General features: G+C 44.4%; 1 protein-coding gene across 1 annotated transcript in view; it reads left to right on the top strand.

Annotated features, from left to right (window-relative positions):
• The window catches only part of RAB22A (RAB22A, member RAS oncogene family), a 53444-nt gene that overhangs the window by 12548 nt on the left and 19169 nt on the right, over positions 1–21727 (top strand). The window contains exon 3 of the mRNA XM_081257169.1: positions 19199–19280. Within this exon, the coding sequence (XP_081113295.1) occupies positions 19199–19280 (82 nt within the window). The remainder of the gene's footprint in view (positions 1–19198; positions 19281–21727) is intronic.

Below are 21727 nucleotides of genomic sequence, written 5' to 3'. Positions count from 1 at the left end.
TGGTCCTGTCTAAACAAGCGCTGCTTGCCCCAAGTTCTCAGAGACATTCTCCTATGTTTTCATCATAGTTTTAGCCTTACTTTCAGTTCTTTGATCCATGTCAAATTAACTTTTCTGTATTCTGTGAGGTAGAGGTAAGAGTCATTATTTTCCCATGTGATTATCCAGTTGTCCCAGCATCATTTGTTGAAAGACTTTCTTTTCCCCATTGAGTAGCATTGGCATCTTAATAAATTATAATATTGAGTCTTCTGATCCATGAACATGGTGTCTTTCTCCATTTACTTAGGTCTTCTTTAATTTGTCTCTGCGTTGTTTTATAGTTTTCAGTGCAGAGTCTTAAGAGTATTTTTGTTAAAAATTTTTCCTAAATATTAATGTTTTTTAAACTATTGTAAATGGAATTGTAATTTTTTTATTTACAGTTGTTTGTACCTGTATATAGAAATACCATTGATTTTCATATATTGACGTTATATACTTTAATCCTGTTAAATTCATTTATTCTGATAGCTATCTTGTAGAGTCCTTAGGGTTTTTGTTTGTTTGTTTTTTGTTTTTTTTGCGGTACACGGGCCTCTCACTGTTGTGGCCTCTCCCGTTGCGGAGCACAGGCTCCGGACGCACAGGCTCAGCGGCCATGGCTCACGGGCCCAGCCGCTCCACGGCATGTGGGATCTTCCCAGACTGGGGCACGAACCCGTGTCCCCTGCATCGACGGGCGGACTCTCAACCACTGCGCCACCAGGGAAGCCCCTTTAGGTTTTTTTCTACATGCATGATTATGTTGTCTGAGAATAAAGTCAGTTTCTTCCTTTCCTTTTAATTTTTTCCATACCTTGCTGCACTGGCTAGGACCTCCAGTACCATATTGAATAAAAGTGGTGACCAACATCCTTGCCTTTTCCCAATATTAGTGGAAAAACATTCAACATTTTACTATTAAGTATGATGTTAGTTGTAGGGTGCCCATTATTAAGATAAGGAAGCTTCCTTCTCTTTCTAGTTTGCTGAAACTTTTTTAAAATCAAGAATGGGTCTTGAATTTTGTCTTAATACTTTTCTGCATCTATTTAGATGACAGTATGGTTTGTTACCTCCTTTTCTCTGTCAATGTGATGGATAACTGTATTCATTATCAATTGCTAAGTAACAAATTATCCCAACACTTAGCGGCTTGAAACAACAAACATTCATTATCCACATTTTCTGTGGATCAGAAATCAGAGTGGCTTAGCTGATATGGTTCTGGCTCAGAGTCTTCTGTGGTGTTGCAGTCAAGATGTCCCAGTCAAGCCAGGGCTGCAGTCATTTGAAAGCTTGGCTGGGGTTGAAGAATCTGCTTCCAAGATAGCGCACTCACATGGCTGTTGACTGGAGGCCTCAGTTCCTCAGATCTTCACCATGTGGGCCTCTCCATGGGGCTGCATGAGTGTCCTCACAAAAGGACAGCTAACTTTCCCCAGGGCAAGTGACCCAAGGGAGAGCAAGGAAGAATCTGTAGTATTTTTATGACGCCTTAGAAGGGAGTTACTAAGCCCATCCCAGACTCGAAGGGTACGGAATTAAGCTCCGGTCTTGAAGGAAGGAGTATCAAAAGGCAAAAAATGAACATATTTTGTAACTACCACAATTACATTAATTGAATTTCAAAAGTTTAATCATCCTTACTGTATCTAATCATCTTGTGAGTAAACATCAGATAAACTCGGATTGAGAAACGTTTTACAAAATGACGGGTATATAATCTTCAGAAGTCTCAAAGTTTAAAAAGTCAAGGAAAGACTGAGAAGCTAACCCAGACTGAAGGAGACTAAAGAGTCATGGCAGCTAAGTACAGCATGTGTTTTGAAGTGGGTGTTTTACCAAAAAGGGTATTATTAGGACAATTGGCAAAACTCAAATGGGCTCCGAGGAATAGATGGTAGTAATGTGTCGGTGTTAATTTCACAGTTTTGATTATCTTATCCTGCTTGCGCAGGAAGATAGTCTTGTTTGTAGGAAATGTCCACTAATGTTCAGAGGTAATGAGGCAACTTACTCTGAAATGGCTCAGGATAAATAACTTCTGTACCGGTAACTTTTCTCTAAATTAGAGACTGTTTCAAGTTTGTTTGTTTGTTTTTAATGATGGCTATTTTACTGTAAATAAAGATATTAAAAGACAACCAGCTTTTATCCCCCAATGTCATTAAAAGACAGCTGGCTGCTTGGTGTAAAACAGTGTAACATTGAGCTGTTGACGCACTCTTCACCTTATACGCCAGCTCTGTGAGCCTGGGTCACCCCACCCCTCCGCCGCATGTGCCTTCCTGCTTGGCCCACGTAATTTAAGCGATACTGAGATTTGAGTAATTATTCAGGGTAGGAAAAAAGAGGAAATGCAAAACTCATTTCTTTTTATTTTACACCCATATTACCACTTCCATTTCTCTTCATTCCTTCCTGTAGAATTGAGTTTTCATCTGTTGTTATTTCCCTTCAGCCTAAAGAACTGTTTTAGCATCTCATGGATTCTCAGGGCTACTAGTGACAGATTCCCTCAGTTTTTGTTTATCTGAAAAGGTCTGTATTACATCCTCACTTTTAAAGGATATTTTTGCTAGATAAGGATTTCTGGGGGGGCTTTTTCCCCTTTTTGTATTTTGTTTGTACAGCATAATGACTTGATATGGGACCATATTGTGAAGTGGTTACACAATAAGTGTAGTTAACACCCAGTCACCACACAGTTAGAAAATTTTTTTGCTCGCTATGAGAACATTTAGGATTTACTCAACAACTTTCAAATATATAGTACAATATTATTAACTATAGTCACCAAGCTGTGCATTCCATGGGTGAGATGCATGAAGATGTCAGAGGTACACACTTGGAGGTGTAATGTACAGATGGTTTTCTTTCAGCATTTTGAATATAGTATTCTACTGTATTCTGGCCTCCGTGGTTTCTGCTGAGCAGCCTGGCGTCATCCGTAGCACTGTTCCCCTGTATGTAACATACATTTTTATCATCTGGCTGCTTTAAGATCTCTTTATCTTTTTTTTTAATTAATATTTATTGGAGTATAATTGCTTTACAATGTTGTATTCGTTTCTGCTGTACAGCAAAGTGAATCAATTATTCATATACATATACCCACTCTTTTTTAGATTCTTTTCCCATATAAGTCATTACAGAGTATTAAGTAGAGATCCCTGTGCTATACAGCACATTCTTATTAGTTATCTACGGGTCTCTTTTATCTTTTGTCTTCAGCAGTTTACTGTTGTGTGCTAGGTGCTTGATATACTCTGGGGTAACTGAGTTGCTTGGATTAGAAATATGATTGTTTGGGACATTTTCAACCATTATTTCTTTAAATATTTTGTCTACCCCATTCTCTTGCTCCACCTATAGGATTCCAGTTACTCGTGTATTAAACTGTTGGATATTATCTCGCAGGTGACTGCGGCCTGGGTTTTGTTTTGCTTTGTTTTCCAAATTTTTCTCTTTAAGGATCACATTATTTCTGTTGATCTGTCTTTAAGTTCGATTGATCCTTTCTTCTGTCTTTTAAGCACATCTAGTATATTTTTTTAATTTCAAATACTGTCTAATTCTAGAGTCTTTGTTTTTTATATTTTGTAAGTTTATCTGTTCACTCAATATGACTCTTTGTCTTTAAGTCCTGATTATATTTCTAATAGCTTTTAAAGCACATGTCTGCTAGTGCCAACATCTGGATCAGCTCCGGATCTGTTGCTATTTACTCTTTTTTCTCTTGACCTTGGGTCACATGTCTTTGCGTATGTAGTATCTTTTCTTTAATTACTATTGTATACTGAATGCTGCAGAGGTATGTTGTAGGGATTTTCTATTCTCTTATCTTCTGGGAAATGCTGAGTTTTGTTTTAGCAGAAAGTTGAACTGTGGGCCAATCACCTTGAACTTGGGGAAACGTGCTTTTACACTCTGTTATTAGGATGGTTCTGTTCGATTGTCGCCTTCAGCCTCATGGCAAATCCTTATTCCTGGGATACAGTCTTTACTTCTGAAGGGTGGCCTACCTGGCTTTTCACTCAGGGTGCTCACTGGGCCCCTGTAAGTCGGCAGGATTCAGACTTCCAACTCTTTCTCCTGCAGTTGGCAGCAGCTGAAATCCTGCTTAGCTCTTTCAGCCTTCCATCGGCGCTGTCCTCGGAGTCTCCCCCACGCATGTGCGGTTCAAAGTCACCGTGGGTCTGAGGGGACTTGATGCATGGATTTGAGGCTTCCTCTGCAGCATCTTCCTTCCCAGGGTATCCCGTCTGCATTTCCAGCCACACTGGGAGCCCCAAACCCCATCCTCCAGCCAGCGGCACTGGTTTTTTGCTTGACAGGCCGGTGAGGATTCTCCCAATGTGGGCTACCACCACCGTGCCTGGGCTCAGAGCTCCCTGACTTTGACTTTTAATTTGAGTATTTAATTATTTTACCTTTATTATAATTACTGATGTATTTCTGTTTAAACACTACAGTTTTACACTTTGCTTTTTATTTACCCTGTCCTGTGCTCTTGTGGGTTGGATTTTGATTTGTTTTGCTTTTAGTGCCATATTTCCGAACTTTGTTACCTTGGAAGTACATTCTTTAATTGTTCTTTAATTGTTACTCTAGCAATTACTTTACGCATCCTTGACTTTTTTGAGTCTGATATAAATTACCTTCACCACATTCCCACAACGTAAGGATCTCAAATCCAATTTCCCTGTTTCCTGCCTTTTATGCTTTTACAGTTCATTTTAATTCTAGACCTTAGAGGACCTTTATTATTGTTATACAGTCAACATTCCTATCAGTTTTCTCCACATGTTTACTCTTCCTGTTGCTTTACATTCCTGCCTGCATTTCTGAACTTCCATCTGGGATTATTTATTTCATTCTGAAGAACACTGTTTCATATCTCCTTTACAGGTGCTGGGGTGTTTTTTTGTCTGAAAATGTCTTAATTTCATCTTTTTTAAACAGAGCTTTTACTTACATACAATAAAATGTGTGGTTCGGTGCATTTTTGCCTTGTACTTGTTTAAGTGCCATCAAGCTATAGAACATTTCCATTACCCCAGAAAGCTCCCTTCCTGGTATACCCACCCCTGCCTCATCAACCTAACCACCATCAACCTAACCTATCACAATAGAGTAAATGTGTGTTTTTAAACTTCATATAAATGGAGGCTTATTATATCTACTCATTTGTGCTGCCTTCCTTTGCTCAAAATACTGTTTTTGAGATTCATCCATGTTTTTGCACATATCAGTAGTTTGTTCCTTTTTATTGCTGAGTAGTGTTGTATTGTATGAATATACCACAATTTGTTTATCTAGTCTCCTATTGATGGACATTTAAATGGAGTCCAGTTTTAAGCTATTATGAATAAAGCTGCTGTGAATATTTGTATACAGTTTTTGTGTGTAGATATGCACACGTGTCACTCTTGAGTATATACCTGAAGATGGAATTTCTGGTTCAAAGGCATGTTTCTTATTTACCATTGTGTAACAGATTACCCTAAAGCTTAGCAGCTTAAAACAACAATGAACACCTATTGTCTCACAGTTTTTGTAGGTCAGGAATTCAGGAGCAACTTAGCTGGGCGATTCTGGCTCTTGCTGTACTGACCTCTCCATAGGGCTGCTTCAGTGTCCTCACAACATGGGAGCCCAGGATGGAAGCCACAATGTCTTTGTGACCTCACCTTCATTTCCATAATATCCTCTTGGTTACGTGGGTCAGCTCCATTCACTGTGGGAGGGTACTACACGAGGACATAAATACCAGGAGTGAGGATCCTTAGGGCCGTCTTAGATGCTGGCTGCCGCAATAGGTTTTAAGGCATGTTTATAAGAACTTGCTGTTTTCCAAAGTGGTTGCATGCTCTTTTCCATTCCTGCCAGCAATACATGACAGGTCCATTTGTTCCACATCTTCAACAGTTGTTTTTAATTTAAGCTATTTTGGCACGTCACAATCATTTTTTAAAGTCTATTTTCATTGGATATAGAATTCTTGGTTTTCAGTTATTGTCTCTTAGGTCTTTGAAAATATGTATCCCATTTTCTTATGACTTCATCTGTTTTTATTGAAGTCAGGTGTCAGTCTTGCTGCTCTCTGAATATTAATGTGTCATTTATTCTTCTGAATGCCTTTGAGATTTACTTTTTGTCTTTGGGTTTCACCAGTTTTATTTACTTTGATGTGCCTAGGTGAGACTTCTGTTGTATTTATCCTGCTTGGGTTCATAGTATTTCTTGAACCTGTGGTTTGATGTCTTTCAAGTTGGAAAATTCTCAACCATTATCTCTTCAATATTGCTTTTGCTCCATTTTCTCTCTTCACATTCTCAGACTACTATTACATATAGTTTAGAATTTGTGTGCATGGCTTTTACACTGTTTTCTACATTTTCCATTATTTTTTTCCTCCACGCCTTAAACTAGGTATTTTCTCCTAGCCCTTAATCCAGTTTTTAATCTTTTAAAATTTTTCAACTAATTCTAATCTAATTTTAAATCTATCTTTATTTATTTCTGTTGTTATTTTTCTAAAGTTCTGGAATATCTGGTTGGTTTGTTTCTTTTAGTGCTCTTTTCTTTGATGAAATAACCACTCTAATCACCATTACCGCATAATGTTTTGTTATCTTCATAGTAAATATTAAAATCTATTATCATTTATTTATTTACTTACTGTCTGATCCCACCACTCCATAGTTCTATGAGCAAAGGAACCTTATCCAGAGTGACTACAGATGTATCCATAGTGCCTAGCCCTTAGTTAATGTGCTCAGTAAAAAAAAAAAAGATTGTTCTTTAATTATAAGATTTTTACAATTGTATAGTCATCATCTCTATTTACCAATCTCTGATTCATTTCAGATCTTCCTCTTATCGACATCTGCCCTATTATTCCACTGAAACCACTGTTGCAGAGTTTAACATCTACTCGTGAATGGCCAAGTATAATCCATTTTATTGTATTTCTCCTCTTTAGAAATACCTAGCATTCTTTTTTTTTTTTCTGCAAAGCCTCTTGTTACCTGGGATACAGTTCTTTTTTTTTTTCCTCTTTTTTTTAAGAAAGTGCAAAGGCTCTGAGGCCAGGGTTCAGTTTGTTTGTTTGTTTGTTTGTTTTGGCTGCATTGGGTCTTCATTGCTATGCACGGGCTTTCTCTAGTTGTGGCAAGTGGGGGCTACTCTTCATTGCGGTGTGCAGGTTTCTCATTGCAGTGGCTTCTCTTGTTATGGAGCACGGGCTCTAGGCCCGCGGGCTTCAGTAGTTGAGGCACACAGGCTCAGTAGTTGTGGCTCGCCGGTTGTAGGGCTCAGGCTCGGTAGTTGTGGCGCATGGGCTTAGTTGCTCCACGGTACGTGGGATCTTCCTGGACCAGGGCTCGAACCCTTGTCCCCTGCACTGGCAGGCGGATTCTTAACCACCGTGCCACCAGGGAAGTCCCTGGGATACAGTTCTGATTCTCCTCCTTCCTACCTCTTGGGATAGTTCTCCTTTTTCTGTTTCTTGGCCTTGCTCTCCACCCCTAAAATGTGGAAGCAGGGAAGATTTCTGCCATGGCCCTGGGTCTTCCCAGGTGATTTCATTCACGCTCACAGCCTTGAGGGCCACCTTTCTCCAGCGACTGCAGATGACTGCTGTGTCACTGCAGACACACCTGGGTCACGATATATCTGCCCCTGAACTCCTCTCTCCACCTTTCATCCCAAAGACCTCATCCTCCTTGTCAGTGTGTCCACCACTGAGTGTGAATTGATACAACCACTCCAAGCTCCAAGTTGTAGTGATAATGTTGCTCATATTTTTTACTTTAAATACGATAACTTAATCCTTAAAACAACCCTGTGTGCTTACAATCCAGATATAAAAAGTCACAAAATTCTCATCCAAAAAAAAAACAAAACCAGCAAGATAAAATTTTTAAAGCCCATTAGACACCTGAGCTCACAAAGAAACCTAAATGAACGAAACTTCAGAAAGTGACAAGCCACTCACAAGAGAGAAGTGATCCATGGCTGCTCTCCTTCCCTGCGGAGACAGGGACAGGGAGAAGCTGCCATAGACGGGGCCCTCAGGCTGTCAACTGCGGAGACTTGAGGCAGCTGGTGAGCCCAGAGAAGCATCTCTGAGGGAGTCCCCGCCTTCACGGGACGTAGGGTGACAGCAGCCAGGGCACAGGGATCCAGGTGGGGAACTGCAAGGCCAGGGGACTCCTCAAAACCTTGGTCATGGTTGCTGAGCCTTCCTCTGCTGTGGCCGGTCAGCCATTAAGCTGATCTAATAAAATACGTATTCAAAGTCAGGTCAGTAGACTGCACCTCAAGGGGAAGAAAAGAGTTAACAACAGCAATAAAAGGACGTCTGAAGTCTGTAGGACAATATCAAGGCAGTTTCACTGTTAACTGTTTTTACTCATGACACCTCTTCCACCAAATGTGTGGGGTTTTTCCACACCAACAGTCAACTCTCCAACTCTCCAGACAACCACTGGACATCCTTCAGTCCAGTTCGTTTCTGACACTACCTCCCCAGAGTTGTGTCAGACTCCACAGGTTCACAGCTCAGTCCCACGAGACTGCTGGCTCTCCCGGTGCCAGTCACCAGTGTCACGTGCCCAGGGCACCCACGCTTCTGTCTGACGTGGCTACAAAGTGGAGACTTCCCACACACACACACATACCCCTCCACCCCTTTGAGGTTTGATAATTTGCTAGAATAGCTCACAGAACTCGGGAACATACTTTACTTACATTTACTGGTTTATTATAAAGTATACAAATGAAGAGTGAGACAAAGAGGTCTGTAGTGCTGGAAGGGTCCCAAGCACAGGAGCTTCTGTCCTGTGGAGTTGGGGGTATGCCACCAATCCAGAAACTCTTCAAACCCCATTGTTAAGGACTTTTTATGGAGGCTCAATTGCTAGGCATGACTGACTAAATCATTGGCCATTGAGATTAACTCAGTCTCCAGCTCCTCCTCCCTCCCCAGAGGATGGGGGGTAGGGCTGAAAGTTCCAACCCCCTTATCAAGATCTGGTCTTTCTGGCAACCCGGCCCTCCCACCCCACAATCTGGAGCTATCTAGAGACCTGCCAGGATTCACCTCATCTGAACAAAAGACACTCCTCTCACTGAGGATATTCCAAGAGATTTAAGAGCCCTGTGTCAGAGCCTGGGAACAAAGACCAAATATATATTTCTTATTATGCCACACTGACATACACATCATTGGCATCCCAGAAAGAAAGGAGAAAAAGAATGGCACAAAAATATAATTCAAGACATAAAGGACAAGAACTTTCCAAAACTGATGAAAGTGATCAATACACAAGTCCAAGAATACCTCCAAACGCCAATCAGAATAAATACAAAAGAGCTGATCTTAAACGCAATCAGAAGGGCATTAAAAAACACATTATATACTGAAGAACAGTGATAAGAATTGTCACCGACTTCTAAACAAACACTGGAGGTCAGAAGATAATGACATGGCATCTTCAACACAGTAAATAAAGGTGGGGCAGGGACCTGCCAAGCATGAATTTTATATCTAGCAAAAATTTTCTTCAAAAGTGAAGGTAAATTAAAGATATTCACAGGCAAAAGCTGAGAGAATTTGCCTACAGCAGACCCATATCATGAAAGATACTAAATGAAATTCTAAGAAGGCTGTTGGCTTTTAAAACAAAAATAACAATTGTATTACTGTGTTTATAACATTTGAAGAAGCTAAATATAAGGCAACGAGCACAATGGGTGGGAGAGGAATACATGAAATTAGATTGTTGTATATCTTCCATTGTTCATGAAGTAGCATGACATTATGTGGAAATAGACTGAAATTTAAAGATTCATATTGTAATCTCTAGAAAAACATTGGAAAAAATAGGCACACACAAAGGGGTATCGCTAAAAAGTCAATACAAGAGAAAAAATAGAATACAGAAAAAAGTGTGATTTATCCAAAAGAAGGCAGAAAAGGAGGAGCAGAGAAACAACAAACAAATGCCAAAATGAGACACTTAAAACCAGTCATGGAAATAATTACATTGAATGTCAATTTTCTTATTTCTAGCATTCACATATTTTATAGATTCCACAGGGCATTGTGCATTTCTACATACTCTATATTGATGTCTATAAATATGGTCTCTGTGACAGTTTTACTGTTTTTACAGTCTTGGTGCTTTTTTTTCCCCTTATTGTATTGACTCAGTCCTCCAATACAGTGTCGAATACAAGTGGTGAGAGTGGACATCCATGCCTTGTCATAAGGCATGGCTGACATTACAGCATAATAGCCAAAATGCTGATGAGAATGTGGAGCAGCTAGAACGGGATACATTTCTGAGGGGCGTAGGAAATAGTGTGACTGCTTTGGAGGACTGTGCTCTATTTTCGTATTAAGTTAAACGTACATCTAACTTATGAGTCAGCACTTCTACCCTTAGGTATTCACCCAAGAGAAATTAAAATATATGTTTAGAGAAAGACTTGTAAAAAAAAAATGCCTTATTCATAATAGCCAAAAGCTTGAAACAACCCCAATATTCCTCGACATAATGATGGGCAAAGTCTGATATATTCATACAGTGGAATACCATACCGCAGTAAAAGAAGAATTAGCTATCAAGTAATATAGATTCCTTTCAAAAAAGTCATTAAGTGAAAGATGCCAGACACAAGAGTATATACTTTATATGAAATCCAAGGACAATCAAAACTAATCTGTGAAGTAGGAGTCAAAAAGCTTTGCCGGGGGTAGGTACAAGACTTAACTAGAAATGGGCAAACTTTCCTTAACTAAGGAAACTTTGGGGGTTATAGAAATGTTCTTTATCTTGTTTGGGGCAGTAGGTACACGAGAATATGAAACGTCAAACCATATGCTTCATTTTATTGTTCGTTAGTTATACTTCGGTAAAATATACATATACATTTATATATTATTTATATATATATATTTATATATATGTATATATATATTTATATATTATTTATAATATTTATATATTATTTATGTATATATAAATATATATATGTTTATATATATTTATATATTTATATATATATATTTAGATATATAAAACGCTTTAAAAGCCCTGTGTTATAGGTACTGAAGGTATTCCTAGTTTTTAAATGAGAGACCTGAGGCAAAGAGAGGTTAATTGACTTGCCCAGTTGGTGGCAAAACGAATAAACCGAGCTGGGTAGTCTGGCTGAAAAGCCTGCACTCTTAGTGAGAAGGCTGTTGTCTCAGATCCTCGCCCAGAAATTCTACTTCTAGGACTTTATCCTTCAGATGAAGTCCCAGAAGTTCCAAACAACAAGGTTAGTAACTATACAAGGTTAGTCATTGCAGCGTTGTGGATTAGCAGGGGGCTGATTATATTATTTACAGCATAATCACTTGATATAATATGATGAAGGGGAAAAGGCCAGCTTGAGAAAACTTTATATACTTATATTGGATGACCTCCTAGGTGTAGTGTAGAGTGAAAAAAATCAAAGATACCTACTGTATTCTACCATCTGGGTTAATAAATAAAAGAGGATGCAGGGGAAACTATGCACATATGCTTGTATAAACCGCAGGTATATCTGAAAGGAAACCTGAGAAACAGATGAGATAGTTTCCAGGGAGAGGACTTGAGTGGCTGGGAGAGAGGGGTGCGAGGGAGACATTTCAGGCCAGTACACCTGTTCTGTACATGCTGGCTCATGAAGCCTGTGAGTGTATTACCTACTCCAAAAATTAATGATATAGTAACAATTTGGAAATGACTGAGGTAGCTCATCACACACATGTTGCCTGAGCGACAGAAGCCTGCCTCAGACTTCTTAGAACTGTCCCTGTCACCAGCATCCCTGTGGCTTTGGGGTATCAGCCTCAAAGTGTCCCTTCCTACCCATCAAGCCTACCCCATCTTTCTCCAGGATTGTTTCAGGGCCTCCCAGCTCGTTTCCTTCCCTGTTTCCCTTTTGTGTCCCGTTCCCTCCATCTGGTCCAAGCTCTCACGGTGCTTAGTATTCCCCAGGTTTTGCCTAGAAATCCATTTCCACTTCTGCCCTGTAAGGTCCTTAAAAATAGACATCCATCTCACTCATCCATGGGTTACTAAGGGCTTGGTATCTGGCAGAAGGACCCCAAAGCCCTGTTGCTTCCAGAATTCAGCATTCAGACAGGTCTGATAACACTATGCCTTCCTCCCCCCTCAGGGGCTCCTCCCACTTTCAGCCGTCTTTCCCAAAACATCATCCTCCAGATGACTTCACATGGTGCACAGGTGGACGTTTTAAATTTATATTGTTAAGTATTTTATTGTCTGTTAGAAAAAATAAACTAGTCCATGAATCCTGTGGGATTTTATTTTACCAATATTATTGCTCAGAGAAGTTTAAGTTAAAAAAATAGAATGATTTTTTACAATATTCAGTAGTAAGTAATACAGATGGAACATGGATATGGCAGAAATGGTGACAGTGAGGCCCTGGCCTTCGGGAGATGCTGACGTACAGGAAACAGGGGCCTCATGCAGAGCAGACACTCATTGGTGTGAGGATGCAGCGTCACGTTGACCTTCACCACCTGTCTGTCCCCGCCCTGCCTGGAGCCTTTTCTGTGGTTACCTGAACGTGCTGGCCACCCCACCCCACCCCACCCCACCCAGGCTCACTCTGCAGAACCACTTGGATTCGTCTTGCACGTTCACCATTCTGTGCTTTTGTTCCTGCTGTTTCTCTTTATAGAATGTGATCCCCCCACCTTAGGTCCTGTTGCTGGGCCTCTGCTGGGCAAACACTCTCCTGAAGGAGGGTTCAGCGGGGTTCAGCTCCAACTTCAACTCTTCTCATGAAGTCCTCCCTAGTGTATTAGTTTCCTATTGCTGCTGTAACAAAATATAGCAAATGTCACTTGCAAGAGCGCAGGTTTATTGTCTTATAGTTCTGGAAGTCAGAAGTCTGCAATCAGTTGCACTGGCTTAAAGTCAAGGTATTGGCAGAGCTGGTTCCCCCCCAGAGGCTCTGAGGAGAGAATTGGCTTCCTTGCCTTTTGCAGCTTCTCGGGGCTGCCTTTCTTCCAGCCTCCCGTACCTGGCACCGCTGCTCTCCCGGGTACTTTCTTTTTTTTCAGTGTAGACAGTCTTTATTGGCAGGTGTTAAGAACGCAAAATAGTAACAAATCCAGAAGGATGGGAAAGGAAGCAGGGCATGGCTCTCCTTCCCCACGTGAGGACCCTGGCAAACCAGGCCAGTGGGGTGGGGCCTTGGCCACTTCGAGCCCAGCACCCTCTGGAAAACAAGCTCCCATGCAGGAGAACGCCTCACAACACAGGGGAAGGGAGCAGCACCCCGGAAGATGCCTTTCACCCATCTTCAGGGCACATTATCCTGGTCTCCACTTGCATCTTACATCACCTTCTCTGGCTCCAGCTTCTCGCCTCCTTCTAAGGACCCTTGTGATTACCTTGGGCCCATCTGGATAATCCAGCATCCTCACCCCATCGCAAGATTCTTAACCTAATCGCGTCTGTAAGGCCCCTTTTGCCATGGAAAGTAACATATTCACAGGTTCTAGGGTTGGGGTGTGGACATCCTCCCACACCTGGAGCCACCCTTCTCCTGGGAACTCGGACGTGGCTTTACCTCTGTGCTCCTGCACCTCTCTGTCCATCCTTCAGTATCTCGTTGAGTACCTGCCTTATAATTATCTGTCATCTGACCAGTCCTCTCCCTGTGAGCCTCCTGGGGGCAGGGGTGGGGTTGCAGCCATCCTGCCTGCCCAGACTTCCTGCCGGACAGAAGAAGGCATGTGTTTGAGGGAGTCGACCACCCAGTGCACGACGGCCCTGCGGTGCTGCGGTTCCCAGGCCAGGCTCAGGGCCCGGCCGCCTGGTGAGGTTCCCAGCTGTGCCACTCGCTTGCTCCGCCCCTCCATGCCTTGTCTGCAAAATGGTGCTGACGAATCGAACCCAACCCAGAGGCTAACAGCAAGGACTAAACGGGGTCACACGCGTGAAGGACGAGAAAAGCACCTGACCATCATGACCACTCAGGGCGGCTGGCTCCATCCCTGCTGTTGTTGATTTTACTGTTTATGTTGTGAAAGGTTTTTCTGTTGTGTAAGTTATTCTGGACAAACTTAGGAAACTTAGGCTACGCTCTCTGTTATTAAGTCTAATTGTCTTTAGGTTTAAAGTAATGTTTTCCTTGATTTTAAATATTTTTGCAAAAGTTTTTAGAATGACAAAAATGTAGAAAGTACTAGAGAACTTGCTTAGGGTGACCGTGAACCTGTGGCCTAGCCATCTCGTGTGCACCCACCGCTCTGGTTCAGGTGGGCAGGGCTGCCTAGACAACTGCCCTGTGCAGAGTGGTACGAAATGGCACGTCAGACCTTAGATCTCTGAGAGATGGTAGAGTTTAAAGATGCGTGTGACTGTGGAACCTACATGAGGAGCTGAGGTTCTGGATCCTCAAAGCCTTCCCTACAAGGCACCACGTACCATTATGGGGATGGCAGCATCCATGTGTCATTCCAAGGAAAGGGCTTGGAGGTACTGGAGTGTGATGCAGGGCACACCTGTGTTCTGAGAGGGCCGAACAAGTCTGCTGCCGTTAGAGGAAAGGCGTTTTTCAAACACCTTGTAGCAGGTACTTTCATTGGGAACACATGCCCCTACCGAAGATCGTGACTGCTTGGTGCCCATGAAAGTCATATTTTTAGAATGTCACGAGAAATGGAGACGTACATGAAAGGCGTTCCAGCTTTAGGAAATAGTGCTAGTAGGGATCTTAGGTTAAAGAGGTAATAAGACCTGCCTAGGCGGAGTGAGGAGGGGTGGTTTAGCCGTGAAGAATCAGGCTATCAGACAAGTAAATGACGGGCTGGAAAGTACAAATGTATCATTTGGATGGCAGGGAGCCATTGCCTGTTCTTCAAAAAGCAAGCTGTTGAAGTTATCATACCGCCCGCATCGTTTAACTTGCACGTTAAAGGAGTGAGCCTGGAGTTGGAGTGATGGTGGGAGGGAGAAACTGTAGTGGTCCCGCTCGAAGAGTAGGGTCCAATTTGTGAATTTATTTCAGGGGTTGAGGTTCAAATGTAGATTAAATGTAAAATGAAGAACCAGACGGTTCTCTCAGAGTGGATGGAAGTAACAAAGGACAGAGAAGAGTTGCAGACCCGTGTCTGTTCCATGGAAGGTAGACCCCATGTTCTGATGGAGAACTTGGAATCGGGGACTGTGGTGGGAGTGGAGTGGAAATAAGCCCCGTCTTCACACGTCATGTGTGAGATGCGGGTGAAGTGTCTAGATTGTGGAGCTGAGCTGAAGGCGGTCAGATTTAGAAAAGCACTGTCCCCCACGGACGAAAGCCTAAAGCTGTGGTGAGCCGTGCGGGAGGCCTCCTGCCCAGGGCCGGCCAGCACGCCGGGACCACCCGGGACAGACAGTGGCCATCACCCCCTGCCGTGTTGGGCCCGAGTCGGGGTGTCATCACTGTGTAGACTCACCAAATGCACATGCCGAAGGGGAGGAAATGTCCTTACAGGTGTGACAGGCCAAGATCTCAGGTTCTCAGAGATCAACAGAGATACCTGTTGCAGTAAAGGGGCGTCACGGGGCTCGGGGAGGAGAGGACAGGGAGGCGTGGTGGTCACGCCACAGCCACCTGAGCTGAGACCCGGCGGTTGGGGAGACACTCCTGCTTCAGACGTGAGTGCCACAGCCTCTTCCTTAGCATGGCTCTGGAAGTCTGGGCGATGGAGGGACACGGGAGTCGGTCACTGCTCAAGACGCCTGGCTGTCGCCCGGTGCCTGTTGGCTGGCCTGGAGGTGAGAGCTGGCGGCCAAGCAGCAGCAGGTCGTGAGGACTTCCCTGGGCGTGGTCAGCCCTGCTGGTGGCACCCACCCCCACCTCCAGAGGCCACCCACCTGGCTCAAGAGCCCCCAAGGCTCCTCTGATTTCAGCTCTCTCTGTGCTCCAGAAGCACGTCTCACTTTATGCTTTGGGGAGTGCTTGGCCGAGACTCCCTGGAGCTGTGGGCGTCATGGAAGGCGAAGTGGCTTATGGCAACATGGTAAATGCTTTGTCAGAATTCCAGGATAGCAAGGAGGGAGATGAGGAAGATACGCCTATTACAGAGAAAGACGTACAACAAGGTCCCTACCTTCGTGGCACTTACATTTCTCATGGGTGAGTTAGGCATTGAACAGGTAGATTTAAAAATAGATAAATAAATAAGCCAGGCAGATATTATACAGACCTTGTAGCAGATGCCCTGAAGACAAAATGGGATGATGTAAGTGTTGCAGGGTAAAGTTGGGGTGCAAAGTTTCCTGGCTTGGGTGGACCACACAGATTTTTGTGATTGTTGGCAGCTGAGCTAAGACCTAAAACCTGAGGAGCATTTGGCCAAGGAGAAAAGCATTCAAGGAAGAGGAACAGTCAGTGTGAAGGTAGAAACAGGACAATTGGGAGGTTTTGAGTCTGGGAGGAGGAGACCAGTTCGATGACTGCAGTGGCCCAGGCAGGGTGTGCTGGGATCATGATCAGAGAGAGCAGTGATGATGGGTGAATCAAGGACAAGACATCTCTGACTCAGCAGAGGCAGAAAAGTGGAAATCATAGCTGGTGTGAATGCAAATGTGTTTATTCTCAAGTTGGGAGGGTTGATGGGGGAATATGTGGGGAACCTTTGGGCTTATAACCTCTGTCTTCTCTGAGAAGGCTGAAACAAGCTGTTGCCCGGGAAAGAGGGGTCTCGGGCAGTGGTTGGGAGCTGGAAAAAAGTCGTAGGAGTGTGGGATCATTGCTGTGTGGAATGAGAGGCCTGGGTGGGTTCAGCTGAAGTAGGACAGTCTTCACACCGGTCCTCACAGCTCTGTGACTTTCTTCCAGCAAGGCAGCCACCCCACCTCTCTGCAGAGGAAGCAGGGAGAGAGGCTTTTCCAGGTGGTTGAGACGGAAGGACAGGCAAGGTTCCTAAAGAACTGGCACAGTGTGGCGAGTGATGCTGGCGATAAAAGGGCAAGAGGACAACAGATGTGTAGACCCAAGGAGGCCTAAGTAGAGAGCTTTGGACATGACAAGACCTCAGTGCAGATGGGAAGGAGTTGTCTTGAGAGCGACCACGGGGGAGAGGTGGAAGGATGGCCTAGGGTCGCAGACAGGAAGTTGGGTTTAATCCTTTTAGATCCCTAACTTACATTGCAGCTGCCATTTTGTCTTTTTTCCTCCTGTCTGAGTAATGAATCTGTGCTTTCGTTACAAGGGAAGTGGTTGGCAGGTCGGTTGGATTTCAGTGAATTCAGATGTAATAATGAAACATTTCCTTTTCATTGTTGTATATATCTTTCTCAGCTTTTTCTCTACTGAAAGCATAGTTCTTCTCTTGTCCTTTGAGCAGCCAAAACGGGTGTGTTGGATGCACTGGCTCTGTTAACAGGCCCCTACCAGGGGTCTGCTGTCAAGCTTAGAGCCAACACCACAGCCATCACTGATGGAGAGTTGAGTTGCAAGCCCTTAGGACTAACGGCAGAGTCTAAACGAAAACATCTCCTGCAGCTGCCTTTACATAACAATAATAACAGTAGTCGTAATATTTTGTATGGGGATAGTACTTTACAATTTGCAAAGCACTTTCACATACCTCATATCATTTAATCTTCGCAATAAATGAGGCTTTTTGAATGCTTAGATCTTTCCTAAAGTGAGAAATCATGGTGCATATCTTGATTTAATCATGGTGAGTTGCCAGAAGTTCTTGACGTGATAAGCATTTATCGAGCACCTTCTGTGCCTAAAGCACTTTGCTAAGGACAACACGGGGTAAACTTCCCTTAAGGAGATACCAAGGGAGGAGCCCCGACCCAATAAACGTGATCTTGCTTCCTGGCTCACTCCCCCTTCCTCATCCCAGTCACCACAGGGGTTGTTTTGGTGGCTGCTTGCTAAACCATAAATTCATATAAATATTACTAGGAATTCATTGTATCAGAGTTTAAGTTTTTAAAACTAGGATTCTGATACTTATCTAAGCTCAGTAATACTTCAGAAAGTCATTCTATCAATTTCAGCTTGAACTTCCTTGAAAATTATGTATCTGTTACTTGAATCTCAAGGATATTTCAGATCCAGCATATTTGACAATGTCTAGCCATTGAGTTGGTTGTTCTGATTAGGATGATTAGGCTAGGACTCCCAGAGTCCAACTGGACCCTCGGCCCCAGGAGGCTCATTCAGTGGGAAGGAAGACGTAATCACCTCTGGGTTCTTGACCCAGACTCGGATGCACTGAGGAGACTGGGAGAGAAAGGGCTTCCCAGGAGGGAGCTTCCCGGGTGAGATGGGGAGCAGAGGGTGGCATTGGAGCCGAGCGCAGGCCCAGGGCAGGACCCCTGAACCTTTAGCCAGGAGCCCCTAGAGGGTCCAGGCATGTGTTCTGGGCCACCACAGCCCCTCACAGATTCTCCAGAAAGCATGAGGCCCCCCCGCCCCCGCCTTCAAAGGCCTCTGGGCAGAGTGGTACCTCACAGAGAGCAGGAAGACCTGCACATCAGCATTTCTTTCCCCGTGGAGGGCTGGGGCGGCCCCTGAGGCCTGAGGTGGCCCGTCAGGACCACCAAGGGGCTGCTTTGTTACTGAAACACGGAGGTACCAGCTGTCTTCCTGCTGCTTGTTTGGCATCGTAGTTTTATTAACTCTAGTATTACACTAGCTCTGTATGTGGTCATGTGGTTTAGGAACGGGTGAGGACAAACCTGAACGGCCTGATGCTTATAAGCACGCTGACTTCCTGGACACAGTTGTTTTTACAAAAGTTTTCCCATGGTGCCATCTTTTTAAAGAACAGCTTCTGTATATTACAAGGGAGGCTAATGTCTGGATTATCAAATTATCTCTTGGTTCTTTTCATATGGAGCCTAGGCAGTCACAAGCCAAAGAACCCTTCCTTTGTGTTGGGCAGATATGCCTGACACTCTATTTTGACACGGAATATGCAGCCAGCATCTGGGCATCTCGTAAATACTCCAGAGGGGACCACAATTAGCATATAGTGTGGAGCGGGAGTTTGAGCGTGAAGTCTAAGTGGTGTTTCCAGCTGGGGCTGGCGACGTGCTCTAAATAATTGTATTCTGATCATTTAGGTCTCTCTTTGTAGGGCATCTTTTATGACCAAGACTGTCCAGTACCAGAATGAGCTACATAAATTCCTAATCTGGGATACAGCTGGACAAGAACGAGTAAGTCACTCTTCAATTTACTCTGTGTTTTTCTGAGGCCCAAATTAAGGCTCCAACAAAACCGCCGGGTCCTGTCATTTCACGTCCCTCACCTCACTTCTCTGTGCTGGAGACACGTCTTTCCGTTTGCGTGGACCAGCCTTTTTCTTTTCAATTAGAACCACAGAGTCCACCGATGGAGGAAGTGATACGGGCACTGAGAACATTTTTATGCTTTTTAGTGTCCTCAAGTAAACGCTGAGTAACAGGCCTGATAAAACCCTGCTCAGAGTATTATGTGTAATCTGGGGCTCCATCCTCTAGCAAAGATATAAAAGAATTAATGGTAGAAAGGGAGAGTTAAGCACTTCTCATTTATAGTCGCCTTTTAAAAGCTAAGGAGGGAACTTTACAGCGTATCAAGTTTGAGATCTAAGTGAAATGAATGAGCTAACACAGTGCCGTGCGATAGGTGCTTAATAAACGCCTGATGATGAAGTTGTCCAAGATGGTCATCTGCCTCAGGAAGGGCCTGGACCAGAGCTGGGGCCAGGAGCACGGCTTCACGGTGCAGCATGGCATTTGGCAGAGCCCGCCCGAATCGGACGGGGTGGGAAGGCGGGGAGGGGACCAGATGCTGCCGCCACCTCATTTTCCCTCTGGGCCCAGAGTCTCATTTCCCTGTTGAGGGGTGTCTGGCAGCTACCCAGCTGCTGTTTAATTTTGTTTTCAAACAGTATTATCAAAACAAGAACATGGGATGGATGCACAGTGCTACCTTAAGCTCTTATAGCAGAAGGAATCAGGAGAAATAGTCTGTCCTCACAGTCTATTTGGGACGGCATAGATACCGCAAATGGTATAAACCCTGAAAAGAATCATCACAGACACGTGGAGGAAAACACAACAAACCATTACTGTTGTCCTAGACGTAGACAGCATACATTTGCACAGATTTAATGTCTAAAGTTTGCTCTGTTTGGTTTCTTCTGTTTTTTTAATGCCGGATATCACACCCTGTGTCCACTTCCTCATCTTAGATGCGTCTGCTAAGTCTCTGGTCCCCACTGCTCCTACGTGGTTTGGGCTGTGCGTCTCCAGTGCGGATAGGCTTTTGCTAACCGTCACTCTGCTGTCCCTCAGAAGGGCTGCTTGCCACACGGTGTTCCTGAATATATCCATGGACACAGCCCTGGCATCTAGTGTATTAGCCCCCAACTCGTGGCTCTTCATACAAGTAATATATGTGCCCTTTCACTGAATCCCAAGTTTCGGTTACCCCCTCCCATATATTTGATGACACAGCAAAACCCTCATTATAAAGCACATGCTATGATATAGATTCCATTATGCTTTGAATCAGAGCCCGTCCTGGTGGACATGGTGATATGTAACATCTCTTCTTTCCAGAACATAAAAAAAGAGCACAAGGGTTTAGGCCTCTCTCTTATTGCTACCAGAACAGCAGGATTCTGTGAAGTTCTGTAATTAGCTGGTCTGCATGCCTCTTGTTTCCCCATTTCTAATTGATTCTGCACCAGGAGTAGTTGCTCTGAGATGCAAATCTGCCTCACCCCTACCTGGAGCTAGATCACTGAACCAGCCAGGGGCTCGCGCAGGGAATGTAAATGAGCCCAGCGGGCCCGGAAGGCCCGCCCATCAGAGCCCCGCGCCGAGGAGACCCTCAGGACAGGGGTGCCTGCAGTGAGCCCTCGCTCCAGCTGCTTGTTGCCAGATCACAGGGTTTAAGAAGAGCGAAACATCTGACAGCTAATCACAAACTGTTTGAAATGCTGGGAGGATCCTCCAGGGCGCATCTGTAAGCTTGTCCTTCCCGCTTGTCCTGGGCACGGCCTTTAGGGCCCGGACCGTGCCAGCCTCGGCCTGACCCTCCACCTTCACCTCCTCCCACCCATTCATCCTCCAAGACCAAACTGCATAGGCTTCTGCAGTGCGCCAGGCCAGTCCACACCCTCATACCCATGGCTTGCCGTTCCCTCTGCTCAGAATACCCACCCTCCCACCGTTAGCCTAGAGAGCGCATGCTCAGCCTTCAGAGCTGGCGTCTGATGTCGCCCAGGGAGCTTTCCTCACCACCCCTGCCACTCTCAGGTGGCCACGTGCCCGCTGTGCTCAGGCGTGAACGCGGAGGCGCTCCTGGACCCCCCTCCCCGTCAGCCTGCCACGTCGGCGAGACCGCGTGTCCCGACAGCTCCGGCTTCTAAATGCACCTCAGATCCGCTCGGTTCTCCCTGTCTCCACTGCCAGCTCTCTGCTCTCCGCCACCTTTAACTCTCACCTGAGGATTCCTTTCACCTTTTAACTGGTCTTCCTGCCTTCCCCTTCCCAGCCCCACTTAGGACCTTATCCTCCCACTTACTGCCCTTCAGTGACTGCCCACTGCCCCTCTCCTGGGAGCCACGCCCTGCCCACTGGCCTGCACAGCCCTGCACGGCCTGTTCCCCCTG

This window comes from Mesoplodon bidens, assembly GCF_964165515.1.
Source record: "Mesoplodon bidens genome assembly, chromosome: 15".
NCBI lineage: Eukaryota > Metazoa > Chordata > Mammalia > Artiodactyla > Ziphiidae > Mesoplodon > Mesoplodon bidens.
This window is presented reverse-complemented; position numbering and strand designations above follow the sequence as displayed.